Consider the following 21439-nt stretch of genomic DNA (forward strand, 5'->3'; position numbering starts at 1 on the left):
AATTTATTAGGGTTTTTATCCCTGCTATCCAATTCTATCACCTGGTCTTAAAACGACAATTGACTGATTCTGATTTTTTTATTAAATACTTCTACTGTTCCATAAAATCTCTTTGGTTTTGTCTGTATTAAAATCCATTGAAAGTATCCACAGATTATTACAGACAGAAAAACCTTTAAACTGTAATGTGCTTTGGATATAAATGTCTCTCAGTTCCATAGATTACTGAAGACTAAAAGGAAAGCACTGAAGATTTTAATTAGCTTTTTATTATTTTTAATTTTCTATGTGCCATTAAATGATCCCATCAATAAATAATAAAATAAGACAGTTCTGGCTAAGCAAAATAGGAAGGTACAGTGGGCTGGAAGAAATGTCTCGTATATGAATTGAGTTTTGTGTGGTGTCCATTTATTTTAGCAAACAAATAAAGGCATGATCTCAAGACAAGCCACTACAACGGCTCCCTGGGAAGATTGCGCTTGTCTTGGTAACATACTGCGTTCTTTAAATCTGTCCTCTGAATCAGCCTCAATTTATCTTTCTTAGCATAAAAGGGAATGCAGATGGAATGGCTGCAGCCTCCCTTCTAGTTTATCAGGATATTGTGCATGCACATAAATAAGACAGAAAGTGACTGGAATGTGTAAGGGGCTGAGCGTTAAATCCTGTGTTTTTCAAGCTCCCCAAGCGCTCTGGGACAGAGTGGGCAAGAGGAGTCCTGTAGGAGCTGCAGAGATTTGTGGGCTCTCCGTTGTACTTCAGACATGATGTGCAGACCCAGTGGTGCCTTTCCAGGAGCGGTTCAGCTGTTTGCTTTCACTGCTGCCTGTGCTGAACGTTAAAACTGCGACTATGGAAGTACTGGGAAGAACTGATTGAAGAGAGTGGGCTGGGCTCAAAGGGAGACTTCTTTGGCACCGGTTGCAGATGTGGCATTTTTCATTAACAGAGAATCTTTTTATTTGTATTTGTTACACTGACAAGCTGCAAACATCCTAGGTTAGAGGGGCTCTGTGGCACAGGGGGTTCCTAGCTTGTTTTCAGTCTGACTGATGGAAGTTACCAGCTTCACCTAGATCAAATGAGAAGACAATAAAATTTTTGGACTTGTTGATGACACAACCCAGGAACCTTACAAGGAGGAGACACATAACATTGAAAAGTGGTTTGCATGCTGTTGGAAGAAGAAATGATTTTTGAATTGCAGGCTTTGATTGAAGATTATATTTTTCCTTGCAGTCCCCATCCCAGGCACTTCTCCGTTCCACCCTGCCAGTACCTGCCAGGGCCCTGGCCTTGGAGGGGAGCAGAGATCTCCTCATCAGGAGCTGGGGTGGGCTCTCGGTGTCCTCCTGTCTGCTGGGAATCTGGGACTGAAAACGAAGCTCCAGACATGGAGCGCAGACCCATCTGTGCGATTGCTGAGCTAATTAGGGGTTATTGTTTTCACGGGCTTTTATGTGCCCAAACTGTAGCTCACGACTCCTCCAGGAAATAAACATGGCCGATTTCTTTGTGCAGCTCCAAATCTTCATAACCTCATGAGGTTGATTTTTGGGGGTTTTATTTATTTATTTCTTTACTTTTTTAGATTTGAAGTTGTTCGGACTTTGTAATGGCACTTGCATTGCACAGGAAACTTTACCAATTATCTTGCTGATTGTTTTCCACTGAGGCAGCCACCTTTAATATTTAATTGCTTATTCCATTTGGGGTTTTTCTAATTGACACAATTTTTAAATGAATAATGCACTGGTTTTCCATATCCGGCATAAAACCAAAATAATGAAACCCCTTTGTAAGTTTAATTATGTGCCACCTATGATGTAACTGGTAACTGACATCATGAACTAAGATTTTAATTTTAAGGTTTATGTGTTTCAGGAAGCTTAAGACTCTTGCCCAGTTTGTCCTTCGTCAGGGATTTTTATTTTTTTTCTTCTTTTGTATGGAACAGCAAACTTCAGGTAGCTTTGCTTTTTGCAGCAACACTGTGTGCAGAATATCATTTTCTCTGTCATTGAGCAAATTAATGGTTTTTCATTTCCTGAAGAAATCTGCCCGTTGCAGGTAAGAGAAAGGGGACTTAATTCGGTTCTAGTGAGAGGACCTGTTAGAAGAGCTTAGAGTGTGAGAGTTAGGTGGGCTGGGGTCCGATTCTCTTTGGTGCTTTTCCAAAAGCACAGAGTATCTTTTTCCCCTGAAGAAGAGGAACGTGGATGGGGGAGTATGGCAGGATGTCTTGCAGCATCCTGGAAGAACTGAGGATCTCCAAGTGCTGTCGGACCAGTGTCCTTCACAAAGTGCTAACATGAGCTCACAAAACCTAAACCTTGGTTCAAGCTCAAGGGTATCTCAAGAGCCCGGAGGCAGAGATCATATCATGTCAAATCCATCTAACCTTTGTACAGAAGGTGCTTTACTGGAGTTCCAGCTGAATGCTCTGAATATCAACTATAATTAAAATTTATATGTTGTTCAGCTGCAATATAAATGCAAACCTTCTGCACCAGCCTTTTCTGTGTCAAGGAGCTTGAAGTAAATAAAGATAAAGTTCCTTAGCGTTGGTGATGCTGAAACAATTTATTACTCTAAGTGTTAAGATGGGAATTGTGATTTTTATTGTTGGGTGAGTTCTGGATTTTGACTCTTCTAGGTGCTGCAGGCTCAGGAGGGCACGTATGAGACCCAGCCTGCAGTTGCTGTTGGAGCTGTGCATCACAGTTGCAGTAAAATGTTTATAATGGTGTTACCTTTTCTTCCTCAAAGATTCTTGCCATTTCTGACTTTGGCTGATTGATCTGAGAAACCCAAATAGCAAAGTGTAACGCTGTGCTATTACTGTAGCAGTTCAGAAGCCAGGATGAGGCAATGTGGCCAAATCTATTTATTAAAACAGTGAATACTGCTATATCAAAGTGAGTCATAACATTTATTTATTTTGTTTAGAAGATACTCCAGTATTTTCAATCTTAAGTGGCATATAGGATAAGGGCTTTTAAGCAGCTCTTTTTACAAAATCTAATATTCTTAATGCTGAAAGTAAGCGACAAAGGAAGTTATTTAGTCCATATATGCATATATATATATATATCTCATCTAGATATCCATGTTTCAATGAATAAAATGTAAAGTGCAAGAACCAAGAACAGCATTAGGAGATGTGTTTGGTACCAAATCACATATTTGCCCCATAGTGGGTAAAGTTTTATGCCATAACTGTTAGGGTAACTTGGTGGCAAGTATAAGAAAGGACCAAGGACCAGAAAAAAAGGCTTTCTGTTAATAGATACAGACATGAGGCATCAGGTGAGAGCTGTCCTTTGCAATGTGAGACAAAGGGTTGCCCCTTTAGGCTATTCATAGAGTAGGCTCATTATTTTTAGTATTGTTTTATGTATTGTTGATACGCTACTGTGAGTGGTTTGACAGCTGCGCACAAGAAGTGGTTTGCAGGGCACAGATACAGTAAGTTATTTTGTTGGTCCTGTACAATTTAAGAACAGCTCTACCCACCTTGTCTGTTGACTCATGCAATCTATGCAGACATGTCTTAACTCCTCTGACTGTGGGCGGGAGGATGGGAAAATAGGAGGAGGAGCGGCTGGACGGTTGCTTGACTTCAGGAAGGGCTTAGAGGATGGGACAGGGGTCTCATTTGGGGACATCTGATGTGTCTGTGAGGGTTGCTTTGATTTCCTTGTGGAAGGGGCTGGAGGGGGAGTGGAGGAGTTTGTTTTGAAAAGGCAGCTCAGCAGATCCTCCTGCTGTGCAGCAATACAAAAGTGAAGGACAGGCTATTGCTGGGGAGGAATTAACTCTGGTGGCTACCTCGGGCTTCCCAGGAGGAACAGCAGGGTGCGGGGGTGAGCTAGAGTTGCCCTGAGGAGAAGGTGGTAAGTGGGTCATATTGCTCCAGACCACATATTTTGAGTGGTTGGGGAATGTCCTGTTTCCAACATTATTATCTGTTTTAATAACTAGAGGTTATGGTCTCTAATTTCTCATTCCGGCTCCCCCAGCGCCGCTGTACCCTGGGGTGCTGTACGCGGTGTCCCAGCATCAGTGGTTCCTGGGCGGTCTGTGCTTGCTGCACTGGCACCTGGGAAGGAAGAGGATGATTACAGCATGTGCTTCCCAGAAGTGTTCAACCCAAATTTGGGTTGTGGCTTCTGCTTGGAAGCATGAGTGCTCCGGGCCCTAAAGGAGGACTCTCAGAGTTACAGCAATCTCTCTTTGTCCGGACTCCGTGGCCCATGTTCTCTGTTTCTCTCAATTCAGTATAATGCAGTAGAGCATCAGTGTTGGCTTCTTTAGGCTACAAAATTTATTGTTGTTTACATTGGGTCAGATTCTAACCTCAACTAGAGGGAAGAGTAACTGCAATGTGACCTGCTTTGTGACCAGCGGCTCCAAACCTGCTCAGGTCAGACAGCTGCTGACTAATTCCCCATCTTAACAAATTGCTTATAGCTCTAGAATTTCTTATAACAATTCACAGCGCTGAGTATGTTCACCCTTCTTGTGTTAATCGTTCTAGTTTAAGCATTTAGAAATGTTTGAGTGCTGCTTTTTTGAAGTGGTTGTAATGTTCAGACAGATTTTTATAAATTGCCTTCCAACTAAAAGACTTGTTTTCCTGTTTGTTTTAAGCTGGCTTTCGTACTTACAGGAAATACACAGTATTCTGCCATGTTTCTGTTGGCAACCATTAAGTTATCCTTGTCAGAACATGCTAACAGGATTTCTTAGCAAGCTAGCAGAAAGAAAAAAAAAAAAGCAGTTTTCAGACTAAACAGACCCCATGCTTGAATTGTAATACAGATCTCTTGCTAAATACTATGTAGACTCTATAGCCTTTTGGTTGAAGGCAATCTTTAGGATTGCAGGTTGCAGATTCTGATCTTTGGAGTTACTCCAGACCTGCATTGCATTAGCTGACATCATTATTTGGCTTTCAGAATTGGAGGGCCAGTACCTGAAAATAATGTGGTGCTGTCGAGAGCTGGTCCTCAGAAATTAATAGCCAGAACGAGCTGTCTCCTGGGTGTGCAAAATCTTCTTCATCACCCCTGTCTCATTACAGTTCCTGATGTAAACCACAGGGAACTGTGGTCAGACCTCAGCTCCTGTAATTGGTTTGATCTAAATTGGAGCAGTTCTGGTATGCTGAAGTAGTCTGTGCTAAAACTGATGCGGAATTGGACATGCAACCCAGAAAATACACAGGCTCTTTCGGGAGCCTCAACAGCTACTGTCTCCGAGAACTGAAGCTGGAATAGCGTGGTAAAAATATAGCACTCTAAGAACCCTCAACTACTACTATTTGTTGCTGCTAACAGCCTGGGTTTTCCTTCAAGCTTTTGATTTGATGCAAGTCAGAGCCAGCTTTTGTGGTTTGGCAAGATCTGCGGCACAGGTTCTTTTGGGAGAGGCAAGAAATGAAAACTTTAAAATGGAGGAAATGTTTAAAACATCATAATGCTGTGTTAACAGTCTTTAAAATCTCATTTTCTAGCCCCTTTCTTTATGAACATACCATTGCAAACATAACTGATGTGAGCTGGTCCCTGGGTTGGAGAGCTTTGTCCCTTGTTTTTCTCAGAGCTCTTTGGCAGTGACTGGATTGCGGAGCCAGGAGAGAAAGGGAGGATCGCTTGTGCCTGTCATTTTGGGATGAACGTGTCCTGTGAGAGTATCCTGTGGCTGGGCTCATGCTTTTCCTGAGCAGCGTAATTTCTAGTAACAAGGAGGGAGAGTTTAGTTCAGAAGTATTACGGCAGACTGAAGGGATTGAGAGAAAGAGGTCAGGCTCAGCTGTCACACTGCTCCCACGTTACATTGGCCAGGATTTTCAAGTGTGGGTGGATAACCTTGGGCAATTTACTCTAGTGGCGTAGATTTAAAGTCTTTGCTTTAAATGCTGAAGCTTGAAAATGCTGGCCTGAATCTTGGCGTGTCTCAGTTTCCAAGCTGGGAGGTGTTCCTCACCAGTCGTCATTCCTGGGGGAGGGAAAGGCAGACGGTGGGAAGACAGAGGACTCGGGAATGTCTTGGGAGGCTTCCAGTGGCTTGGTTGAGTAATCAGGCCTCTAGATCCTTGTCCAAGTCCTAACCCGGCCCAGTCATCACTAGTACAAGTGTTTGCTCCACTTACACAAAGGGAGTAATGAAAAAAAAATAAAATACACCTGTGGTTAGTTTTTAAAGTGCACATCTGCCCACAGACCATTGCCGGTCCCTAGGAGAAAGGTGTAGCTGTCATACTGGCAGCGAGGAATGGGAATGCCAGACTCTAGCTCAGGTCTTCAGACGTGCACAGACATCTAATCTGTGCACACACCGGCTCACGTGTGCAGAAGCCTTTCATGTGCTTACCCTTAGGTACATTCATGGCTTATGCATATGCTAAGCACATGTGTATAGCATAGAGCATATACTCCGACCTGTGCTTGGAGCATGGGGGTGGTGTTACTCAGAGGAGCATTTCTGCCCAGGCAGGAGAGAGGAGTGGGTAAAAGGGTCAGGGGACCAACGGGAAGCAGAACTGAACACGAACGCTTTAGGAAAGAGCAGAACGGCTTTCTTCTGAATTTATTCTGGTCCATGTGACTAAATACGGCTGGAAGCTTCTCCATTCACTTGATGTGAAGTCATCAAGTAGTAGAGTTAGGTTGCTCTCTTACATGTGTAAAAATACCAGAATTGGGCCCGGAGAATGTTGCCTTTAGAAGTGATTAAAACCATATTTGATTCTCTGTGTTGTACATCCTTTTCCTGCTGTGAGACTATTTGATAATATAATTTACAAAATTCAGTGTAAGCCCCCACAATATTACAAGGTAAATATTCAAAGAGAAAACCTGAAATGTGCCAGGTTCCCTTAAATGTGTTTTGTCCCAATTAAGAGAAGATCTTTTATTGCCTTGTTTTGATTTCTAAAAGGACTTTTTTTCAGTGTTAGATTCTCAGAAATCTTTGTGTTGGTTTTTTGGTGTATTGTGTTTGGGGTTTTTTTTGGTGGTGGTTTTTTTTATTATTATTATTTTTTTTAAAATGTAATTAATAATGGAGCAGGCTTTTAGTATCTACCCTGGAAGGTAAAAACCCTTAATCACAGTAACATCATTAGTGCTTTCAAGCATTTAATTTTGATGCTTGACAAAGCACATAGCCATTGATAAGAACAAATAAGTGTTGTTGTGTGCAATTGAGGGAAAAAAGAAAAGCATGAAAACCCCTAAGCTTCAAGTAATTAAATTTAAATATGTTATTTGAATTTAGCTGAGATAATGTACAAACTGTGGGTATATTTTTCAATCAGTGAAAGACCCCTTGAGTAAACATGATCCATTTAAATTCAAATCATGGGGAGTGGAAAGTAAACCCTGCTGTGGTTAAGAAGGCATCTTCAATAAAACACTGGGCATTGTGTATCTTTGATATCTGAGCACTCACGTGTTGTAGTTTTATAAAGGGCTGTTTTCACTCATGGATGCCTACATGCCAGAGACTTTATTGCATCTATTTATTTCCTGGGTTTTTTTCCCTTCTCCCTCCTCTTCTAATTTGAACCAGTAATGAAAAACTGACACTCTGCTTCTGCCATCTTTTAAAGTGCCTCAAAACTGTTACAATTCAACACTTACTAGCCTTGGGATATGGCTTTATGGCATTTGGGTGAAGTTTCTGTAGTACATCTGTGCTCTTTCTCTCTCTGTAGGCCGCAAGCTTAGAACCGCAGTAATAAAACTAGTAGTAGGTGTTTAATGGCAGGTTATTGAGGAAGTAGATAAAAGAAAATTGCAACATTCACATCAGTAGGGAGTGGGTTTTTTTAAGGGAGAGGAACTGCTGAGCTTTGAACTAGGGAAAGTTACACTTTGTGCTTTTGTTCAAGGGGACCCCTTTTTAGGCACCAAAATACCTTGTCATTCTTCCCTGTGAAATGGGCTGTTCTGGCAGAACTGGTGCTTGGTGTGTACAGTCTGTGCACACGTGGGAGAAAAACTTGCTGTTGTAAGCAATGATGATTGAGAAACGAGTTTTTGCTTACTGTTCCTTTCCAAATGTCAGGGAGGAGGGAGGAGGAAAGTGCAAAAAGAGAAAGAAAAAGTGATCTCCCACTTTCTTCCAAAAGCATTATTTGATCTTATTGTGAACATCTTAATTGTGTATTCTTTTTGGTCAGGCTGTCCTCAGCATTTTTTGTCTAGGACTGCAAGTATATAATGAACAGTTAGCCCACGCACATAGAAGAGAAGATTCTGTCTTTTATTCCACTCATGATCAAAATATCATTTTACAGCCTGTTTCATGTTTATCTTCACATCATCCCTAAGAGGCAATTTAAAGGCAAAAGGGAGAAGAACAATGAAAGTAAATATTTTGCAGAAGCTCACCCAGAAGGCTGTGGCTGCTGCCCGCATTTCCATGACGAGCTGGCAGTGGTGGTGCCTTCTTTGTCCTGGACTCTACTGACCATACTCTTAAGCCCCTTTGGTAATACATGTCCAAGGGGACCCAGACCTGTTGTTCTTCCAGAAGCCCGGTCCTTCAGCTACTCAGGTCAACTGGTGGATCCTGGAAAACAAGGAAACAAATAAACCTGATGGTCGGGCTATTTGCAGAAATAAGAGAGAATTGGCAAGGGAGGACTTTATCCATGCAGTGGGATAACCGTTAGTACTCCCTGTGCTTACCAAGCCCAGTTTGTTAAGGTCTGCAGAGTTGCAGCTCACCATCCTATTGCATAGGCCGTTACTGGTCTGTGCTGCAGGGATGTCAAAGAGCTCCTGGACGGCTTCTTGCAGTTCTGGTACTTCATCCTGTCGCTGGACTTCAGCACTCTTAGCATTTCTGTATGGCATATGCAGAGGCAGGATGTACAGTCAAAACAAAAAAACCCTCAGAAACAAATTGCTCATCTGCAGAATACAGGACAAAAGAAGAGATTAAAAGTCAAGTAGGATGAATTTGCATATAAAGGACAGGAAGGAAAAAAATAGAGCCATTCTTACAGTTGTAAGGAGTAACAAAGGAATTGATGTAGAAGTCTGTTTTGTGCCCTGGAGGCCGGGAGCAGGTTGTTTATTCCAGTATGGTGTAGTGCCTAAGATCAGCTGTCCTTTTTTGAGAGACATGAGAAAGCACTTGTTATATATAAAGCTAAGCATCTTTCACAAGAAAGGGTAGTTAATATATATATTCTTCTGCTGCAAATAGCCATTTTACAACAGAGAAGAAAAGCATTTTCATACAGCACTTACCGGCCCAATATTGAAGGATTCACTAAATTCCAATATAAATGCCTGCAGAAATGAATTGGAAAACCAAGGAAGTTAAAAAGAGGATAAAGGGAAGAAAGTGAACTTTCTTTCTACAATTCCTGAGGTCAGACCAGCATAAGTGACAGATTCTCAGTAAAAAGCGTTGCCTACCTGCCTTGCACGAGGCACTGATCAAGCAGATTTCTTTGTGGTTGGTTGATCAGTAATGTCACATGTGTGTGTGTTTTAGGGCAAGAAATCTGATTTCTAATTTGCAGTATTCTTACTGCAAAAGGGAAGTAAAAAAGCCTGATTTTCAGTTGAGGAACTGTGAGGTTATTAAGCAGGTTCTCAGTCATGCCACAGATACAACTTGATGTAGCACACCTGGATCCTCCCTGTTGGCTGTGTTTATAGTCTCCTCTGTCATCCAGTATTTGCCTTTGCATGTGAGAGACAGACAAGGAAAAAGAGATGAAGGTTCTGGAGGCATTTCTAACAGAGATGCCAAACTGTCAAATAGTAAATCAGGAGGCAGCTCCCTGATGGTTTCACATCAAGAGAAGACACCCTTTTGTGGCTGTGCAGTGTCTGCTGGTTATTTTCACTTCCGTCAGAACTGTCTGATATGGTCAAGTAGGTTTGAGGCTTTCGACATTCAATTTTCTTTTCATTTATTGTGACTTTTATTTATTTGTCTTTCTTGGTAGTTTTCAAGGATATGTGTTTCAAGGATACTTTTTACTCTCCAGCATTTTCATGGATCGTCATCCCAAAGTTAAGGGTAGGGAAAGAAACAAGAAGAAAGGGAAAGGGGGGCGGGGGGGGGGGGGCGGGGGGGGAAGAGCAACATGGCTACAGCTTCAGGGGACAAAAGAAGAAATATATTCAATTTAGGAAGACCTCTAATCTCTGGTTATACAGGACAGCTTTGTTAGATAAGATTAAAAATTTCACGAATGTCCCTTTTTATCCCTGGAGACTCCGCCATTTATACCAGCTATTGTCACCGTCAAAAGAGCTTGATAACAGCTGGCTAGAGACGTGACCACACAGCAACACAACAGCAAGAAAGGGGCAGCCGGGTTCATAAATCTTCAGAAAACCCGTTCCCCCAGCGCAGCCACGAATCTGCTGCTGTCACAGTCAAAGGGAGACTGCATTGTCCTCCAGCCAGTCAAAACCCTGAACTTCAGCATTAGCGGGGGCTCTATTGAAAGTATAGGGTGCACGATGAGATGTTTTCCATTATCTTCTTCATTGCAGCCCTTATTACTGCACACAGATACAGTTTAAAGGATCTTTGAGTTTAGCTTGTTGCTAGGTAGAGTTTTTCCAAAAATTGCTCAGCCCTTACCCTTGGCAGTGTAATCCTGCTTTTTCCATTCCTCACATCAGTACAGCGCCACATGAGGCAGGGTCAGATGATGCCATTTTGGTACACAATGGACCAATCTCTGATATCTTCTGGCTGAGAAAGAGCCATCAAAGCCAGAATCTGGCTCTTGGGTGCTGAGCTTCCCCATTCTCCAGTGGCTGCTCACAGACTCAGACGTAAGCAGGGCAAGTTACGAAGCACAAATTGGCTCAGACTCTTGAAATACAAGTTTCCTAGTTTTCATGGGAGGGTCCAAATTCATATGTATTCAGCTTTATTCTGGTCTTACTTAATTCAGTGGCAGTATTTTCTCAGCTTTAGAGAAAGCCATATTGGTCCCTTAGGAATTTCATAGTTCCTGTAAAGCAAATAGCTAATAAAGTAACATCAGTTAATTTGAGGAGATGGAAGAAGAGAGTCACTGTGAACCAAAACAGAAGTAGAAGTCTATGCACTGTGCCTAAAAAAGGATAAAAATAAGGCAGAATCTTTTAGTACCTTAGCTTCTTACAGAGTTTTATACCTAGGTGTGATGAACATTGCAGTGTTTAGACAACCGTATTGTTACTTTAAAACCCACCTATCTAGTATTGCCCAGAATCCAAGAATGAGCTTTATTAGAGAGGATTAAATGTGATTTTTGTAAGAGAAAACAGGAAAAACATTTAATGCTTCTAACTTCCCTCCACTGCAAGAAAAACACGATTTCTGCAAGTGGTTGTGTTGTGAAAGCTATGATTAAAAATATAAGTTCCTCATTCAAACTAATTTTTTTTTTTTTTTTCTTCTGGCAGCTCCATCCCCAATTGCTTTGATCCAGGCTAAAGAGATAACAAGGCACAGTGTTGCCTTGGCTTGGCTGGAACCTGACAGGCCAAATGGAGTCATCCTGGAGTATGAAGTCAAATACTATGAAAAGGTACTGTTCAGAGGTGGACAAGCAAGGAGTTTTGTTTGGGTTTGGGGAGAGCTTTTTATTTCGTTCCATTATGGTTCCGTCATTTGAAACCAAGTAGATTCAGTTTAATAAAATGCAATTAAGGATTTCGTGCACTTGAATAGTCGCTTGAAAGAATGAGACTCATAGGCTGTTCCAACTGTATGGTATAAGTTTATTTTGTTATTTTTTCCTACCTAGGAGCTGAGCTTTCGTAGCAAGCGTATTTATAATGAGAATCAATAATGTTGGGCAGAAGTGAGACATTAGATTTACTTCACAGACAGAAGTATAATAATGAAGTATATAACAGTAATAATAATAATAATATCTGTTTGCCGATAGCTTCCGCTCAGAGTGATAGTGTGGGCTAGATGGCTTTTAATAGAGAATAAAGAAAGAAAATTAGATTCTTCTTGCTTTCCAAGTTAGGTGGAGATGCTATTCCTACAAGTAACTTCTCAAGTATGGAACTGTGAAAAGAGCTATTTTCTTTGAAGGTTCTCTGCAAAAAGGAATGATTACCTGTTCTTCTTGTGCAAGCTCTCTCTCTCTGACATGCACATGTGTACTTCTAATATTTTTTATAAAGATAATCACTTATTTTCTTCCCTAGCGCACAGAGAAAAAGGCATGTGATTTGCAGGGAAGCTAGATTATTAACATTTTCGGGTGGATTTGCCAGCCAAAAATAGAATTTTTTTAAGATTGAACTTTCTGGAAGACATTTTCTAAGTCTTTTCTTTCTTAATTTTTTTTTTCTTTTTTAATATGGCTCATGGCTGGTAGGAAGAAAAATAAAGTGCCAGCACGTATGAGTAAAATGTTGCTTGTTCATCAAGAGGATCCTATTTGAAGGCTTGGCAGTTTTCCAAAGGATTTAATTGTGTGATTTCTTAAATAATCAGTGATATATAAGCATCATACCTATGCCCTCATCATCCTTTTTTGGCTTGCTCAGAGCTTCGTGCAGCACACAGTGCTAGGGGTATTGAGCAAGGCCCTCGGGACATATTTTGCGAATTCCATCGTTGTTACTCATCTTCTTTCATCATGACAGTTTTGGCAAGGAAGTGAGGTTCCACGGTTCATGGTGCAGTGAGGCATTTTTTCTTGATCAACCACTGTGTTCTTTTGTTGTTAGGACCAAAACGAGCGCAGCTATCGCATTGTGAAGACAGCCTCCAGGAATACTGACATCAAAGGCTTGAACCCCCTCACTTCATATGTATTTCACGTGCGGGCCAGGACAGCAGCGGGATATGGAGACTTCAGTGGACCATTTGAGTTCACAACGAACACAGGTAATGACATGCCCACCGATTTCTTTTTCTTTTCCTTGAGCAAAGAGGGCAAATGTAACTGAGCTGCATGCTGGGGGTTTGCCATCGATTGCTTGGTCTGTGGTGTGCCTGTTCTGGGAAAATGTTCTTCCATGGCCATGTGACTGTTAGGGGTGTCGTGAATCTGACCTGAGGCATCTATTTGGATATGCTGCATTCTAGATTCTAGCAATGGAAGTACTTTGGTGTGGCATAAGGAGACACACAGCCTATAAACATTTGGAAGCCATTGGTGCTTGATAGATTTATGTACCTTTTTTGTTTACTGTACATGTTGGTGTTGCACATGTGTTTGGGATATCTTGTTTGTAGGAGAATAGAACCCTCTTACTCCTCTTTGCAAGGTATTGACATAGATCAGTTAGGTGTCCTACATCAGCTCACATATTTGCGCTTTTCCTTAGGCAGTCATATAAAGACAGAATGTTCGAATTACGTTGTCAGTAGAGCTTTTCACATCGCTCAAAGAAATGTGCAGATTTAGTCCCCAAAATGTTTGCTTCTCTGTGACAGGAAGGCAATGTGACCAAGCCTGTTCTATGTTGGACATACAGGTTTGCTTAAATCAATTTAAGGTTGTGCCAGTTAGTGGCAGCATTCTTCAGGATGTTAACAGCTGAAAATAATCAATCCAGCAGGAAGAGGGTAGACATTTTAAAATAACTTATTCTCTTTGCATCATTTGGGGAGTGATCATCTGGCCCCACTAAGAGAAAAAAGAGGAGGAAAGAAGAGTGGAAAGCAATTAGAAAGGCGGGCAAAAAATAGCCATTACACCCTGTAAGCAACAGTGAAAGGGGGGAGAAGGAGAGGGAGTCCTTGTTCCCAGTGAACTGGAGTTCCCCAAATCATTATCAAACATCATGTCTTCAGCTCATTAGCACCCTGTTGGAAAATTGTGTCAAATGACTATATAGTAAAGGCCTGAAAGTAGATTTGAGTGCTACTCTAAACTGCCTTCACAAGCCAGAAAGCCTCACTGAGTGTTACCAAAGTTGATTTTTTGAGGGTGTCTGACACTAATGCTCCCTTTTCTGTTTCCAGTTCCTTCCCCCATCATTGGCGATGGTACCAATCCCACAGTGCTTCTTGTTTCAGTGGCTGGCAGTGTTGTTCTTGTGGTCATTCTCATTGCAGCCTTTGTCATCAGCAGGAGGTAAGAACTTAAGCTTCTCTCTCCCTCTCTCTCTTTCATGAGGGAGCTTTTTGTCTCCTCCAAACAAAGCTAAATTCTTTGATTAGCATCATAAACAGTGAATTTGCATTACAAGCCTTCTCCCATGTAGCTTTGATCTTCTCAACATTAGTACCAAGCAGCATGTGATGTAATGGCAATAGTTCCAGCTCTATTTGCCCTTCAGATGCAAAGCTGATTCCAATAACTGGCATTGAGAAGCATGCCAGCTAGAGATTTGTGGTTAGTGTAATTTGAAGTTAAGTTTAATGGGTATGGGTACAGTAGATTTTCTTGGACTGACTCCTCATAGGCAGGGAATAAACAACTGCACTGTTGTGGGCTAAGCCATCAGGCTGCTATGGCTGTGATTTTTGTGTAAGTCTGTATGAGTCTGCATTAGTCTTTTGGGTTAGTCCTTCCAGTGTGAGTGGATATGACTGTAAAACAGAAGGCCACAGTCATTCAGCATCATATGCAGTAACACAGCAGACTGGATCGATGGTTATTTCATCAGAGCAAGACCATAATCTTCTACCAAGTACTTGTTCATTCTCCCAGTTTCAACCCAGGCATCAGGAACAGTCCTGCAAATGGGAGAACAGTGTACAGAAACACAGTGTGAATGTTTCTGTCTTCATCTTTGTGTTCATTCTCACTTAAAAAGATCAGCATGATTTTGCTTCAGTGTAATTCTGAGACAAAAATGGATGTGTCATTACTGTACCTGAAGCCTGAGATCTGAGGGGTGCACGTTTTGTCAGTCTCTGTTGATCAGTTTAATGGCATCAGCCGTAAATATGCACAATTTCCTCTTTGATTTGCTCTCTTACTTTAAATTGTCTTAAAGAACAGTTAAGCCACTATGATTGTAATATCTGGAAAGTAGGCATGCATTGCTATATCTTTCTGTGGGTGTTCAACTCGAAGCCTCCATGCTGGCAAGAAGAAAGAAGAGCAGAACATACGAAAATGTAATGCGGACAGACAGGTTTATTAAAAGCCATTGCAACAGAAAATAGCATCACTGAGCTTGATGACTTAATCTCCTCTCCACTTTTATTGATCACTTTATTATTTAAGGCAGGATTGATAGCAGGATGCATTGGATTTCTAATTATGAGTCGCCACCTTGGAGAATTGAGCCTGTCGGGCTGCTTTGAGATGATTCCTTCCTCTCCTCCCCCTATAAAAAAATGTCGCTTCTCAAGGCTGATAAACACTGCTTGGTGATTGGCCCTCAATGGATCACTTTTTAGAAAATGAAATGTCAACCCCTTGCCCTCATATTGATTCTCTTTAGTATCGGCCATAAAGCTGTCAAAGGAAAGGCTGCCTGGAGCCAGGTAGCTGACGGACGCGCTGATGCGGGTGCGCGCTCGGCCGGGCTCCTCACCGCTCGGGCCGCCTGTGCAGTTATCTCTGCCCACAAGTGTTCAGCTTGGACAAAGGCAGGACAAAGAGCAGGTGGGCGGTAGGGACAAAAAGGCTGGTCCAAGGACTGGTGGGAAGGGAGATAAAAGTATCCTGGTGGCCGTGAGTACAGATGTGTCCCGTAGCTTTGCACCACTAGGTCTCGGAGAGGCTGTGGAAGGGGAAAGACATGGCAAGATGAATGAAATACTAGGACAGCGAAAGTGCTCTGTGCATACTAATGCATGGTGCCTTGCTAATTAATAGCCTTCCTCAATACACAGCTCTCCAGCAGCTGGAAGTAGCTCTCAATAAACAGAATCTACTTTAGTATTCACTATTACTCTAACAATTTTAACCACTTTACCAATGTCATTTAGAGGTGTAGGCTTTTGGGATATTTCATGATGTTCCTATGCCGGCAGAAGTTAATAGCAAAATAATTGTACTTTGTTCCAAAATGACTTCAGATGAGAAAAAGCTTTTCTGTCCATACAGTTCCCCTGTGGAGGTTTTGTAATCTAACCATGACCCTGAAAGTCATATTTGTCCTATCAGACCCGTGCTTTGGCCCGCAGACGTGGCTTCTCTGCATCTGTGAGGCAAACGTGGGAACCGGGCATATGCTGTAGGTGCCCACTTTTGAACCCCGAGTTATTGCTACTCATTTAGCATTACGTTTTTTCAAGTCATTGCTCAAATCCCCAAATTCATCTTTACAACAGAATTTGTCATAGGACTTTGCCTGCAGGCAGCTCAGACTGTTTGGTTCCATCCCGTGACCACAGCATTTGTGTTAATGGGAGAACTAGTCTGCCTACACGTTAGTTTAAACTTACTGAGGTTAAGGTGAGCGTATCTGTAGAGCAGAGTGCGGTAGGTAGCGTGTTTCTAAACTCTGCCTTGCAGGAACGTCGAGTGAAGTTACAATATCTCAAATGGAGTTGTAAAGGATTTAGGAGACTGTAAAACAGAAAGAGCCACATTCTAGGAGGGCTTGGGTAGAGTAAGGCGGCCCTGCAGAATCCTCTGGGCATCTGAAAGCTTCTGTCAGAAAGTCTTCTGATTGATGGATTGTCTTCTGCTCCGTCAACAGCAGGATGCCTTTGGCCACCAGCTGCCGGTGGCATTGGAGCAGGTGCCCTGCCAGCCTGGTGCTGAGCGCCATGGCCGCCCAGCCCCTCTGCTTGGGGGGCAGGCGGTGGGGGCGGTGGGGCCGTGCCGTTTCACCTCAGTGCGTGCTAATACCCTCTGTTGTGACCTCCTCTTCATCGCCAGCCCCCACCTGTAGCTCTGCCTGTGCCTCTGACCCCCACGGTTCCTGAAAGCTTCTGTGTTCTTTTCCTGAATGCCGGCTATTTAATCGCCACCGCCAAAATCCCTGTAATTACGGGGCTCCAACCTGCGACAAAGGCTCCCTTCTGCCGCCCAGGTGAGCCGCCCCCGAGGGGTGCCCGTGCCAGGGGACAATGGCAGGCCGGACTGGCCTGCCCCCAGCCAGGCGGGAGAGGTCAACGGGTGACACAGGCAGAAGTGGAAGTAGGTAGTTAGTTTGGAAGGTATTATTTAAACTTAATAAGCTACAATTATATTGCTTGAACAGTAATCCCTTTGTTTCCCTTTGCTTTTTGTATGTCTTTTGGTTTGGGGGGGGAGGTTATTTTTTGTCTGTTGTTAGGGTGTTGGTACTCTTAAAAATAAGATAAAGAGCATTTTTTCGTACTCAAAATGCTTTCATGCAAAGCCTGTTTGTTTCATATTTCCCATCTGTGCCTGAGCATTAATAAAATGAATTTGAAGGGGTCCTGCTTAAAATGCAGAATCTTTTTCTTTTTTTTTTTTTTTTTAATTCCTTTTTTTTTCTTTCCTCTGAGAGATGTTGTATAATACCTGAAATCATCTCTGCAATCCCCTTAGCTGACTCGGTCCCATATGGCACTGGGTGAGATTTGTGCTGCCTCCTCCTTACTCAGTTCAGTGACTGCGAGCAGAGCATAGTTCTTTTATTTAACTCAGCTCTGTTATACCAGCGCTGGAAGTCCTCGGGCAAATAAATGGTTTAAATTGATGTTTGGATCCAGTGTGGTTTTTAATAATGCTCTTGTGATTTGGAGCCATTTGCGTTTAATTGACTTTCGTAAAGAAAAAAAGCTCCCAACCGTTTATGGTTGGATGTGTACCTGCTTTTTATGTCTGAACACAAGTCATGATGATGTTGTTGGAAGCCGTGAGGCTCGGTTCAAAGATCGGGTAGTCTTCACATGTCAAATGGCATATTCCTCTCCTTCTGTTTCATGGTTAATTTATAGTTTTTGTTATTGGCATAGCATGTTTAACACCCAGTGTTAAGAGACTGCAAAGACAGAGGCTGGGAAATGTCCTTTCCGCTGACGGGATGGGAAGCTGCCGTTCCCCACAGGCCAGGCACTGAGTGGGAAGTGAGGTGCTTTGTGCTAATGGGCCGATGAGTTTTGCTGATGGGAGGGGAATGGTGAGACTCGGGAAGACTTGCTGCAAGCAAGGTTCGCAGCCACGTTTTCTTCTTGTTATCTGTGAGTTTTTGACCTCTTTTAACTCAAATTTCCAGATAGGTCTTTCTCTCACCCACTCCTGTTTTCTTCCTCTACCCGCTCACCGTTTCCAGACTTCTAACCTAGTCTCAACCCAGTGTCCCTGGCAGGCCTGGTCATCTCCTGCCCCACTCCAGGCAGCAGGTTGCACGCTGCAGGCAGTGCCAATCTTACCTCCTGTTCTCCAGCCTTGCTTTCTCCTTCTGCCTTCCCTCTTCTTCACTCCAGCCCAAGCCCATCCCAGTTAGCTAACCTGAGTCTGACAGCCTGGGAGACTTGGACTGCTGTAAGAACAGGCATACCCAGGAGGAAGCAACCAAGCCCTTCTCTTCGGCAGTGTCTGTTCTTACACCTGGTTCTGAACTTTCAAGAATGATGGCTAAAAGCCCAAATCAAATCTCTGCATCTACGTACTGTTAGATGCTGGGGAACTTCAAGTCCCAGTATGCGTTTGGCTGAGCTGAATCCTTAGTATCTTCCCTAACAAGCTAACCTTTTGCATTAACTTTTCTTATCCAGTGACATTTAAAGCTGAACTAATTAAATACGTAACTGGACACAATATCATGTCTATAGGCATAGAAGTAGTAATCTATAGAATTAAAATGCTATACTACCTTGTATCTAACTCAGAAGGTTAGTAGAGGACTTCTGCCATTGGGATTTGTTTACCCCTTCAATTATACAGTGATTAACATAATAAACAAAATCTTTGGGATCTGCATGTTTGATAGGGGTTTTTTTGCTGCCATCCTGATTTCTGTGTTAATAGACTTGTTTCCAGTTTTAAACTTGCAGTTAAATAAGTGTGTTGGCATTGGCCTAATTATGTTTGAAAATCAATCTACCAAAACACTCTGTTGTAGCATTGAAATCCCTGTATGATAGGGCTAAAAAGCAATTTGGCCCCTTTTTGCACAGAATTGCAAATATACATTGAAGAAAAAGTAGCCAAAACGCAAGCTTTCTTTTCTTTTTTTAAATGCCAAGATGCAAATAGATTGGTGTTTCTCTTGATGCTTTGTTGATGCCAATAACACTTAAAGCAGTTTGAGGAGTCTCCTACCCTGCTGGTAAATGGATATTGTGTCAGGGGCTGTTGTAGGGGAGCTGCCGAGCACAGGTCGTGGCAGGTGCAAACAGCTCAAGTCTCAGCAGGTCGAGAAGACTGAGCTTGTCTCAAAGTAAGATATTTATTTTGAACTGTAACGCCTTTTTTTTGTTCTGACAGACGCAGCAAGTACAGTAAGGCTAAGCAAGAGGCAGATGAGGAGAAACACTTGAACCAAGGTAAAAGGCAGTGGTGCTTCGGTTTCTTGATGTGGTTCGTAAAACATGTCCCGTGTTCTGATGCTTGGGAAATAAGGGATGACATTCCTCTTGAGATGAATGTGTTTCTGCTTTCCTCTCTTGAAAACATCTTTCTTTGAAACTATGTGCTTTAGTAACAGGCAAAATAGAAGTATCGGGGTAAAATGTTTTGAGGGGTCAGGCAGGAGAAAGGTTCATCAAATTCTTCCGTTGTGCCTTTCTGCTGAAAGATATCTGTCCTTGGACAGCGGTATCTAGGCGTGACTTTACCCCACAATACTCTGCTAAAGCAGTTGCTGGATGGGCTGGAGGCAATCCCGCAGGAAAGGGAATGTGAACTTTGCTGCCTTTTTTTCTAGGACCGAATCCTACTGTTAGTTCCATCTCAGTCATCCAGGTACCAAACCTAGGACCTGAGCTCAGAATTTCTTGGCTCCCAGAAGGGAAATGGGATGTGTCTCACAGGTCCATAGACAGGCTACTGGCCTTTGAGTGATGTTGGTGATTTGTGAAGTTCATTTATTGGCAAAAGCCTGATTCCTTACATCAATGTTGGGAAATATTAAATGTTTACATTAAAAAAATTGCATCGGGGGAAAAATACATTAAGACCTTCCTTCCTTCATCAGTCATTCCTGGCTTACAGTACATTTTTATTGTACACTCTCTTTGCTGTTGTAGATCATTAAGGCTTCAGTCTCATATGTTCTGTGTTTAGCAGCATGTAGATCAGTGACTTCAAATAAAACATTTCTGCCTTGCAGGTGTTAGAACATATGTGGATCCTTTTACATATGAGGATCCAAACCAAGCTGTGAGGGAATTTGCCAAAGAAATTGATGCCTCCTGCATAAAGATTGAAAAAGTTATTGGTGTGGGTAAGTGCCAGAACTTTTGCATTTTTTTCTGTAAATATAGTTCTAAATTTGCTTTTAGGAAACATGGGATCCTATGATTTTTGCATGACAGTTCCCCCAAATGAACTGACATAACAGTTTGACAACATAAGCATGTGCTTCATGTTCATGACTATTTATTCTTGTGCCTTTTTCCTTAAGGGGAATTTGGTGAAGTATGCAGTGGACGCCTCAAAGTACCAGGAAAAAGAGAGATCTGTGTTGCTATCAAGACTCTAAAAGCTGGTTACACTGATAAACAAAGGAGAGACTTCCTGAGCGAGGCCAGCATCATGGGACAATTTGACCACCCCAATATCATTCACTTGGAAGGTGTAGTTACTAAATGTAAGTAGGTCATTTTCATGACAAGGCCAATTTGGAAGTCACTGAGAAATTAAGTATGTGCTGGTGTGTGCTGGTTGTTTTTTGTTTTTTATTTCCTCCCCTTTTTACTCTCATTCCTGTGAAATGACAGATGGAACAGATCCACTGATAGCTAATAGGAGGAAATCAGTGCAGGACAAGTCATTAATCTTGTTGTCAGCTATAAATGGGTTTATGGTTTCAACTGATACTCTATCTGTAGGCAGCTTGTACAAGATTTTGTAAGGGGAATTAATACTGCAGGGGTGAACTTTTTTTTTTCTCCCTTCTTGCTATGCCAAACAGGCATCTTTCACATCTTTGCTAGACCGAGCTGATTGTTACAGGATAGGCAAAAGCAGATGGTGAGCAAAGAATTTAAAATGGTTGGGGGAAAAATACCAAAACAAAACTATGGAGTCATATGTTTAAGGTGTAAAGCACAGATGTAAGGAGCAAGCCTTTGAAATGAAGTCAGCTATTTCAGCATGAAACTTGCTTATTTGTTTTCTCTGATTTACAGGTGTGATAATTTCACTCTGCAGAATTTACCTGGCTGATCTTTTTGTTTGTTTGGTTTGGGGTTTTTTTAAGTCTGTTAGCGTTCATTGTGCCATGAACCCTGCCTTAGAAAAAGGAATGACAGCATTCGCTGGATGCTGTTTCAAGACTAGAACTGAAAATACACCTGTGTGACAGGTGTGCTTGGGTTGGACTTGATAAGGTGCTGCTGCGATGATGGAGTTACTGCCCCTTCTCTGACTGCCCTAGGTAGCATG

At 42.2% G+C, this 21439-nt stretch overlaps 1 protein-coding gene and 1 long non-coding RNA gene across 2 annotated transcripts in view; one reads left to right on the forward strand and one right to left on the reverse strand.

The window, feature by feature from the left end:
* Positions 1–21439, forward strand: part of EPHA4 (EPH receptor A4) — a 107171-nt gene that overhangs the window by 67748 nt on the left and 17984 nt on the right. Inside the window, exons 6-11 of the mRNA XM_056358949.1 lie at positions 11445–11569; positions 12732–12891; positions 13975–14086; positions 19319–19377; positions 20163–20276; positions 20457–20642. Coding sequence (XP_056214924.1) covers positions 11445–11569; positions 12732–12891; positions 13975–14086; positions 19319–19377; positions 20163–20276; positions 20457–20642 — 756 coding nt within the window. The remainder of the gene's footprint in view (positions 1–11444; positions 11570–12731; positions 12892–13974; positions 14087–19318; positions 19378–20162; positions 20277–20456; positions 20643–21439) is intronic.
* LOC130158304 (uncharacterized) lies at positions 8257–9442 on the reverse strand. The gene is made up of 4 exons (XR_008825239.1): positions 9273–9442; positions 9024–9130; positions 8706–8930; positions 8257–8586 (listed from the first exon to the last, which is right to left on the reverse strand). It is a non-coding gene; the product is annotated as an uncharacterized LOC130158304 (long non-coding RNA).

This window comes from Falco biarmicus, chromosome 13 (assembly GCF_023638135.1).
Source record: "Falco biarmicus isolate bFalBia1 chromosome 13, bFalBia1.pri, whole genome shotgun sequence".
Classification (NCBI taxonomy): Eukaryota; Metazoa; Chordata; class Aves; order Falconiformes; family Falconidae; genus Falco; species Falco biarmicus.